The sequence below is a fragment of the Gymnoscopelus microlampas genome, assembly GCF_963454915.1.
Source record: "Gymnoscopelus microlampas genome assembly, chromosome: 17".
Taxonomy (NCBI): Eukaryota; Metazoa; Chordata; class Actinopteri; order Myctophiformes; family Myctophidae; genus Gymnoscopelus; species Gymnoscopelus microlampas.
In genome coordinates, this window is record NC_139954.1 from 49,048,791 (window position 1) to 49,059,612 (window position 10,822).

Genomic DNA, 10,822 nt, shown 5'->3' on the forward strand with positions numbered 1-10,822 from the left:
GAGCTAAAACAATTATTTTATACGTTGGCTATTTGAAAATAGCAGATATACAAGCTCATAGTGCGGCACCGAGGTGCCGCACTATGAGCTTGTAGATCTGTAATTCTTTTTTTTTTTTTTTTTTTTTGTAATTAAAGTATTTATTATTTTTTCCAACAAATAAACATGACGATCTGTAATTCTTTTTGAAAAATCGTTCAATATATATATTTTTTAAAGTGAACATTTTTAACTGAACTCTTTGCCTCTGTGGGATCCCTGGAGCCAAATATTTTGAGATTGGGGTCGGCGGCCAAATAGATATCATTTTGGGGTCCTTGACATGAAAATGTTTGAGAAGCACTGATATAGGTTTTTCACAGAAACCTGTTTCAGAAGACATTTGTAGATTTGTAGTTCCAGGTTTGATTGGGTTAAGGCTTTCACTTTCAGAACGTTGTTAGACAATAACAATAGTTGTTTGTGCAAAATATGTGACGTTTCACAATGATTACGCAATTATTTGAGATAATCACAGTAATGTTTGTATAGTGTATAGTGTAGTCCTAATCGTCATAAAGTTCATACGTTTTCCCCCCCAAAAAAACAGAAATGGCAAATGTACAAGCTCACAACGTGCCGCGAAGCACAGCGCTGTGAGCTTGTAGATCGGCTTTTTGTACAGTTTTTGTTAAAATTTTGAAAGTTATTAAATATATCAGTCATTTCTTTGTATATATTGGTTCATGTGTTCTAATGTTCAATGTCTCAAACACAATGAAATCATTAATTTATGTGACAGTTAATCATCAAGTAATCATTTATCAAGTAGACAGACAGACACAGACAGACAGACACAGACAGACAGACAGACAGACAGACAGACAGACAGACAGACAGACAGACAGACAGACAGACAGACAGATCTAATTGAATGACCATAATTACACAGCGGTATTAGTTCATCTGTTCGGTCACAAACCCAGCGACTAATCATTCATGATATGACTGTCTGTAGAAAAAAGAGAAACCATAAGAACAATTTTAAATTATTCACCTGACGCAATTATTCCTGCCTGGCAGTATTATGAATAAGGCAGGCGGTGCGTTTCAAAATGAAGAGGCTGAAAGCTCCTCTCAGCGACGCAATTACTCACCTCACACAGGCCTGGGCTGGTGCTGCCAGACTCTGTGAGAGAAATAAGCAACCAGGTCTATGAAAACAAGCCCAAAACAAGCGACTGTTAGGCCACATTTTACACCTATACATTTTAACCTATAGCTCATTGGTTCTCAAAGTGGGGTCCGGGGACCCCCAGGGGTACTTGAGGGGGTTCCAGGGGGTCCCCAGCTAAATGATGGACAGGAAACAAATGGACCCGTATGGGTCTGTAACTCTGAGAGTGTACAAATGGAACCAAATGGACCCTAACGGGTCCATTTGGTTCCATTTGTACACTCTCTAAATTAACATTGATTTTACGATATGAATTGGGGTCCCAGAGATGTAAATGCCATTAAATGGGGGTCCGTAGCCCTAATGCATGTCAAACTGGGGGTCCTTGAAATTAAAATGGTTGAGAATCACTGCTAGAGCCGTAAAAATCTTCTCTTATGGGGGTCCCTGGCTTATCTTTTCAAATGGGGGTCCGCGGGCTAATAAGTGTCAATTTGGGGGTCCTTGACATGAAAAAGTTTGAGAACCACTGCTATAGCTGATCTACAAGCTCATGAGCTTGTAGATCAGCTATTTTCAAAAGAAATCTTGAGAAATAAAATGTGGAATATTTGAAAGGCTTTTGAAAGATTCTAACAACACAAAGGTACGGGGCTGCCCTGGCACAAGACATGTTCAGATGGGGGTTATAGGGACAAATACATATTCATTTGGTGGTGCATGACATGACAACATTTTAGAACCACTGGTTTAGATCATAATTAAAACATTTGGAAGCAAAGCCCAAATAAACAACTACATTTAAAGGAGGATTTTGGATTGAAATCTCGTCTAGCGAGACTTCCGGTGGGGCATTCAAGACAATCACGTTGCATAGTGTTCTGTCACTATGAACGTCAGATATAAACAAAAAAAAAAAAAGCTATCAAAATATGCGATCTAGCACAAGGCCTATTGGCGCGTTTTTAGCTGTGGCAGACCCAGGATGGAGTTATGATGTTTTTCTACTGTACCATTCATCCTAGGATATCATAACATCATAGAAAAGGTAAGAAAACCGTGGTCAAACATTCTCCTTTAAGAAACAAGCCGGGGAAAAAAAACGCAACCCACAACTACCAATATTTACAGACTTTACAGAAAGTTAAGCCCAAAGTCACTTTAATGAGCAGACATTGCATCAGTGTCTTGATCCCCTCTGCTGTAGTGTAGTCTCTCTCTCTCTCTCTCTCTCTGTGCTGTAGTGTAGTCTCTCTCTCTCTCTCTCTCTCTGTGCTGTAGTGTAGTCTCTCTCTCTCTCTCTCTCTCTGTGCTGTAGTGTAGTCTCTCTCTCTCTCTCTCTCTCTGTGCTGTAGTGTAGTCTCTCTCTCTCTCTCTCTGTGCTGTAGTGTAGTCTCTCTCTCTCTCTCTCTGTCTGTGCTGTAGTGTAGTCTCTCTCTCTCTCTCTCTCTCTGTGCTGTAGTGTAGTCTCTCTCTCTCTCTCTCTGTGCTGTAGTGTAGTCTCTCTCTCTTTGTGCTGTAGTGTAGTCTCTCTCTCTCTCTCTCTCTGTGTGTAGTAACAGTCTCTAGACACTCTGCTAGAGGAAGCAGGAAGACAAACCACAACATTATGAAATCCTTGGAATGTCCAATCAGACTCTTATTGATTGGCAGCGCTAACAAGTCCACAATGTCCAGCTGTCAGGTTGATCATCAAGCTGGACACACACACACACACACACACACACACACACACACACACACACACACACACACACACACACACACACACACAGAGAGACACACTGCCACACAGGCACGCACGCACGCACGCACGCACGCACGCACGCACGCACGCACGCACGCACGCACACACACACACATGCACACACACATAAACCAGTTCCACCAGTGCTGTGGGGTCCCAGTGTCCAACACAGACCTTGGTGTCTCCTCCAGCATGCATAAGTACAGACCTCAGCACCATCCTAATCCCACATAGACATCATTTGTATGCCTGGTGGGACGTGCACCTGTTTGGGGAGCAGAGGGTCTTTTCTCGCTGACGCCAACTGTTTTTATAACAGAGCCTGTACCGGGGGTCAGAGGTCGTCCCATCTCCTCCCCTGACTTGACTCTCACAGATTTACACACAGAGCTCGTTATCGTTGCCATGGCTCTGCCGTCCCGTTGCTACGGGCCTATAAAACAAAGCTTTCATAGAAGGAACTACAGTATATATAGAGCAGGGCAATTCACCCAAAACATATTGTAACTGATACCAACCAATAACCCCACTTAACTCTTTCACTGCCAGGAATGAATTACTTCCTCCGTCTCGGGTCCCCTTGCCAGTGAAAACGGCGATTTTACTGAACCTTTATTTACTGTAAAGTCATGGAATATTCTCCATGACTGCTGTCCTCACGGAGATCGGCTCATTGCACTCGCACTCTTATAAATCCTTTAACATGAAAGGTGCCTCGATTTCTTCTGTTGTGATCACGTGATTTCTGGGTGTACTCTTCTTCGATGGTGCTTGGATCATTCACAGTGCCCCCCCCCCCCCCCGCCAAAAACACAGTTAATATGTATTTGTACCAAATTAATATGTATATTTGCCACAGTGTGGCAGTGTGTGTGGGCATGGTCCATTGGTTCCATCTGTACACTCTCAGAGTTAAATTAACATTGATTTTACAACATAAAGTGGGTTCTCAGAGATATAAATGCCATTAAATGGGGGTCTGTAGCCTCTAATGCATGTCAAACAGGGGGTCCTTGAAATTAAAATGGTTGAAAATCACTGCTATAGAGCCATAAAAATCTTCTCTTATGGGGGTCCCCTGGCATATCTTTTCAAGTGGGGGTCTGCAGGCTAATAAGTGTCAATCTGGGGGTCCTTGACATGAAAAAGTTTGAGAACCACTGGTATACACACATAGTGATCTATAAGACCACAATGCATCACATTGCAACACGTTGTGAGCTTGTAGATTTTTACTATTTTCTCAATGACTTACGTGACAATGTATCGCCGGCTATGTTTTTCACGATGGTGACAGCCCCGCCCCCAGAATAAAGGACGCTATAGGGTGAGTTGTAGTGGTTAACGGTGCTCTGCGGTGTTCGTTATCGCCCCCTGCAGGATGCTGTTCTTCACGGACTACGGCGGCAGCGTGGCCAAGCTGGAGCGCTGCAACATGGACGGCACCAACCGCACGCGTCTGGTGGAGGAGCGGGCGGAGCAGCCCACCGCCGTGGCTCTGGACCTGGTGAAGAAGCTGGTGTACTGGGCCGACGCCTACCTGGACTACATCGACGTGGTGGACTACAACGGCAAGCACCGCCACACCGTCATCCAGGGGAGTCAGGTGAGAGTCACGTGATCCCAACCAACCAACGAACACAACGATGTTTCTGTGCTGTTTGTATGTTAGTATGTTAGTTCGAGTTGAGGAGCCCCCACCGGGAGGACATAGAGCCTTCGTTGGATTATTGCCGAAAATATAAACTCCGTGCCAAATAAAAGTTAACGATACTTACTTGTATTGTTCAGAAATATAATAAAGCCCGAAGCACAGCGGTGGATATGAAACCCCTAGACTCCACAGCGCAGCGGCTTTACCTCTGCAAAAACGCCTTTTGTAAAGGATAGTTCACCCAAAAATAATTTGGGTGAACTATTACATTTTTGTCTATGGATTAGTCAGCCCATGGAGACTTGAATTCATGGATATGTTTGTGTTTTTGTCTCATTCCTAAGACAATGTGATGACCAGAGGACCTGTAGGCAGCGGTTCTGGTAGGAGATACAAAGGAGACTCTTTGTGTCTCCTACCGGAACCGCTGCCGGTCATCAAATTATTGTCTTAGGAATGAGACAAAAACACAAACATATTCATGAATTCAAGTCTCCATGGGAACTATCCCTCTAAGAGACGTAAAAGCTTTGTATTTAATGTGGTAGATCAAAGCGAGAAGTGGCCCGTGTTGGTTCTATCCTTCACTGCATCTTTATTTTGTCAGGTGATAATCTGTGGAATAGTTTGAGGATTCATGAACTCCTCTTCTGATCGGGGGGTATTGTGAATTATTGCTGCATGTCTGAAGGCCCATTCATTAGTTTGTGGAAACATTTCACACTTTGTTTGCACTTTATTCCTTGAAACTAAAGAAAACTGTTCATCTTTTGAATGCACAATTGATTAAATCAGAAGGAGATGTGTGAGGCTGGTGTTGACCAAAAAAAAACGACAAGTCATTAGTCTCTCCCTCTCTCTCTCCTCTGGCACACACTTGTGCGGCCATTAATTATGGACGATTAAAAAGCCCCCCCCCCCCCCCCCCCCCCCACACACACACACACACACACACACACACACACACACACACACACACACACACACACACACACACACACACACACACACACACACACACACACCTTTCAAACATCTTAGTCTAGTGATTCAACCTTGCTAATAAAAGAAGAGAGGAGAGAAAAAAAAGAGCCATTTGGAGCGCGTTCTTTGTGTGTGTGTGCAGGTGTTCTTGGCATAATGAAGCCTGCTTGATAAGCGTGTGGCCTCTGTTAGACAGTTAGAGGAGCTTCTCTGCATTTCATCTCCATGGGAGGAAAAAAAAATGGAAAGCAGCCTCACTCTCTCTCTCCTTGGGTTCTCTTCAGCCAAGAGTGTCAACATAACACTGAATATATAATAGTCCTGTCCATGAACTACTTCACTCACACATTGCCTAAGAGGTGATGAACGGTCTACATTTCTTTTTTTTAAATATATATATATATATATATATATATATATATATATATATATATATATATATATATATATATATAGGCCTACTCTCTGCAGTACTTTATAATAAGACTATTATGAAAAATTGCCTTCTTGTGAATTTTGATGAACATTAAAGTGGATCAGCGCCTTTTTGCCGCAAAATGTAAATGGAACACCACCGGGGCTGAAATATGTTCTCTGTGAGGGTGGAAACCTCATATATCCAAAACTGTTACTTTTCAGGATTCAAATTCTAAAATGGCACAAGCAGCAGATCTACAAGATCTGCTGCTTTTGTGCGACGCTGCAGTATGATCAAGTATAATGCAGTGGTTCTCAACCAGTGGTCCTTGAGGGGGTTCCAGGTGGTCCCCAGCTAAATGATGGAGAGTTGGTAACAACATGGACCCTTATAGATCTTTAACTCTTGAGAGCGTAAAATGAAACCAAATGGACCCGTACGGGTCCATTTGGTTTCATTTCACGCTCTCAAGAGTTAAATTATTGTTAAACATCTGCATTACTTAAGTCTACACAATTAGAGAATGTAGAAGAATTGTTATTTTGATCAACGTTTGCCTGTTATCTCTCCTATGGAACCAACATAAATACAGCATGGATGGAATTGCGGACAAAATCGTATCTAACGATGACAAAATATTCCAAGTTTTGGGTTCTGAGAGTCTAAATCTCATCAAACGGTCGTCCGTGGCCGAATACATAATCAATGGACCTTGATTTGAAAAGGTTTGAAAACCACTGAAGTAGGGGGCATTCATTTGCGGGGGAAAAAAAAAACACCAAAAGTTAGAATCCAGAGAGATACGAGGTTGTTCTGCTGGACATGGTGGATACAGTACCTCAGGAATTCTACATCAGTGGAGCGGGTAGGTAGGTGATGAAATCAACTTCAAGTGGTGCTGGGAATGTGAGAGAGAGAGAGGCTGCTTTTGAAAATTACAGCATTTGGTTGCAGAGCGTGGAGGCCACGTCCACAGAGAGGATGATGGTTGAGTGGGTTATTTCATTTATTTTTATATTATTTATTTATTTCTTTTCTCTTTCCTTTTTATATATATATATTACTGGCTTTTCTTTTTTCTGATGCTTGTTTCTGTCTTGGCGGAGAGGAGACACACCCTCTGGTTGTTGGAGGTGCGGCCCGCTGGGGCTTCAGGCGTTACTTCCTGTGAACACAGCTCACCCAGCCCTGTGTGTGTGTGTGTATGTGTGTGTGTGTGTGTGTGTGTGTGTGTGTGTGTGTGTGTGTGTGTGTGTGTGTGTGTGTGTGTGTGTGTGTGTGTGTGTGTGTGTGTGTGTGTGTGTGTGGTGGGGGGTGGGGGGTGGGGTGTGTCAGCTTGCTAAATGTAGCGTGCAGGGCTATGGTGTCAGGGCCATGAGAATCCCTATGGGAACACAACCCACTACACTGTGACCCTGTGTGGGAGAGAGACACTCCCCCTTACAGACACACACACGGGCACACACACACACACACACACACACACAAACACACACGTACGCACGGACACACACACACACACACACACACATATACTGTACGCACGGACGCACACACACAGACACACACACACACACACGGGCACACATAGACGCACACACACACATGCAGACAGACACGCATGCACACAAACTCGCATGCACGCACGCACGCACGCACGCACACACACACATACACACACACACGCACCCACACACACACACGCACGCACGCACGCACACACACGCACGCACATGCACATAAACACACACACAGACACACAGGCATACACACAAGTGCACACACGGGTGTGCATGCACAAGCACACATGCAGAAGCACACGCACGCGCGCACACGCACAGACACACACACACACACACACACGAACACACACACGCACGCACGCACGCACACACACACACACACACACACACACACACACACACACACACACACACACACACACACACACACACACACACACACACACACACACACACACACACACACACACACACACACACACACACACACACACACACGCGCCGCTACCACCTACATGTGATGTCTTTGTCACAAAGATAAAAGGCCTGTATTCTTTTTATACTTTACGTCCTCCTATTGTGTGTGACTTATTTCAGGAGTTCTCTCTCTCTCTCTCTCTCTCTCTCTCTCTCTCAGGTGTCCTATGTGTATGGCTTGGTGGTGTTTGAGGACTTCCTGTACGCCACTCACTCTGACCCGTCTAAAGGGAGCGGCGACACGGTGGAGCTGCTACAGATCCCACGCTTCAACATGACGGCGGAGCCGCGCACGCTCATACCCAGCCTGGGGGGTCCATCCAACCTGAGGGTTTACCACAAGCTGGCTCAGCCTAAAGGTACTGTACCAGGACCTCTTCTGTTTGTAGAGGTTAAAACTCAGCCAAAAGGTACTGTACCAGGACCTCTTCTGTTTGTAGAGGTTAAAACTCAGCCTAAAGGTACTGTACCAGGACCTCTTCTGTTTGTAGAGATTAAAACTCAGCCAAAAGGTACTGTACCAGGACCTCTTCTGTTTGTACAGGTTAAAACTCAGCCTAAAGGTACTGTACCAGGACCTCTTCTGTTTGTACAGGTTAAAACTCAGCCTAAAGGTACTGTACCAGGACCTCTTCTGTTTGTAGAGGTTAAAACTCAGCCTAAAGGTACTGTACCAGGACCTCTTCTGTTTGTAGAGGTTAAAACTCAGCCTAAAGGTACTGTACCAGGACCTCTTCTGTTTGTAGAGGTTAAAACTCAGCCTAAAGGTACTGTACCAGGACCTCTTCTGTTTGTAGAGGTTAAAACTCAACCAAAAGGTACTGTACCAGGACCTCTTCTGTTTGTAGAGGTTAAAACTCAGCCAAAAGGTACTGTACCAGGACCTCTTCTGTTTGTACAGGTTAAAACTCAACCAAAAGGTACTGTACTAGGACCTCTTCTGTTTGTACAGGTTAAAACTCAGCCAAAAGGTACTGTACCAGGACCTCTTCTGTTTGTAGAGGTTAAAACTCAGCCAAAAGGTACTGTACCAGGACCTCTTCTGTTTGTAGAGGTTAAAACTCAGCCTAAAGGTACTGTACCAGGACCTCTTCTGTTTGTAGAGGTTAAAACTCAGCCAAAAGGTACTGTACCAGGACCTCTTCTGTTTGTAGAGGTTAAAACTCAACCAAAAGGTACTGTACCAGGACCTCTTCTGTTTGTAGAGGTTAAAACTCAGCCAAAAGGTACTGTACCAGGACCTCTTCTGTTTGTAGAGGTTAAAACTCAACCTAAAGGTACTGTACCAGGACCTCTTCTGTTTGTAGAGGTTAAAACTCAACCAAAAGGTACTGTACCAGGACCTCTTCTGTTTGTAGAGGTTAAAACTCAACCTAAAGGTACTGTACCAGGACCTCTTCTGTTTGTACAGGTTAAAACTCAGCCTAAAGGTACTGTACCAGGACCTCTTCTGTTTGTAGAGGTTAAAACTCAACCAAAAGGTACTGTACCAGGACCTCTTCTGTTTGTAGAGGTTAAAACTCAACCAAAAGGTACTGTACCAGGACCCCTTCTGTTTGTAGAGGTTAAAACTCAACCAAAAGGTACTGTACCAGGACCTCTTCTGTTTGTAGAGGTTAAAACTCAGCCAAAAGGTACTGTACCAGGACCTCTTCTGTTTGTAGAGGTTAAAACATGGGGTGATGAAGGAGAGGGACACTATATTTCCACCCTCACTCCAGAGGACCACATTGCACATATACAGAAACCTCTTATCGCTGTATTTTATCGTAAATGAATGCCGTACTATGTCGCACAAAAGTAGCAAAAAATAGCAGATCTACAAGCTCAAAATGTGTCGCAGCGCGACGCGTTTTGAGCTTGTAGATCTGCTATTTTTGCAATTTTTTCATTGAAATCCTGAAAAGTACAAATGTTTATTTAATTTCAAATGCATTTAGTCATACTTATGTTAACCTTTTGAACTTAAATACAAATTTATTGGACATTAAAAAAGACAATAGAATTGTAATATTAGTCATTAAGCTACTAATATAGACTGAAGTAATTAAAGCGGGTTGTAACAGCTGAAATCTATTCTGATATTAACCTGTGGGCCGCATTAAGTGAAGGTGGGGGCCGCATGTGGCCCCCGGGCCGCCAGTTAACATGGGGGGCGACACAAGTGTCAAACTCTCTAGTCCATCCATTCTCCATCTTATACAGACGGGGACGGGGGTCCATGTTATCCTATTCAATCCGGGGACGCATCGGTGTCATTTTAAAATGTCTTTGGCTGTTCAAAAATAGCAGATACACAAGCTCATAGCAAGTGAAAATGTGTGCAAATCTTTATATATATATATATATATATATATATATATATATATATATATATATACATTTTTAACTCATATCTTTACTTCTGGGGGTCCCTGGAACAACATATTTTGAGATGGGGGTCTGCGGCCAAATACATTTTGGGGGATCTTGACATGAACACGTTTGAGAACCACTGATATAGCAACATAAGTTGTTTCAAAAAAATAATTGTTAGGATTTAGAAGACATTTGTACACTCCCCACAAGCAAAGATTTGAGTTCAAATGTGGGTACCACACTATGAGCTTGTAGATCTGCTATTTTTGAATAGCCAAAGAAATCTAAAAATGACACAGATGCGTTCCCGATCTGAATGGGTTAAAACGGGGGGGGGGGGGGGGGCACGAGTGTCAAACTCTGGTCCACCGATTCTGACCGATCCATGTTATGTATAGCTACTGTAGCCTAGGGGCAGAGGAGGAAGCTATTGTCATTGTTTGATAACCCGATGCCCTTTTTCTGTCTTTTCTCTGGGTTTGTGTCTTACAGTCAGGACCCACGC

The 10,822-nt window shown here is 43.6% G+C and overlaps 1 protein-coding gene across 1 annotated transcript in view; it reads left to right on the forward strand.

Annotated features, from left to right (window-relative positions):
- The window catches only part of lrp1bb (low density lipoprotein receptor-related protein 1Bb), a 597,729-nt gene that overhangs the window by 266,779 nt on the left and 320,128 nt on the right, over positions 1 to 10,822 (forward strand). The window contains exons 8-10 of the mRNA XM_084084305.1: positions 4,284 to 4,509; positions 8,120 to 8,318; positions 10,810 to 10,822. The exon at positions 10,810 to 10,822 is cut by the window's right edge and continues 131 nt beyond it. Coding sequence (XP_083940431.1) covers positions 4,284 to 4,509; positions 8,120 to 8,318; positions 10,810 to 10,822 — 438 coding nt within the window. The remainder of the gene's footprint in view (positions 1 to 4,283; positions 4,510 to 8,119; positions 8,319 to 10,809) is intronic.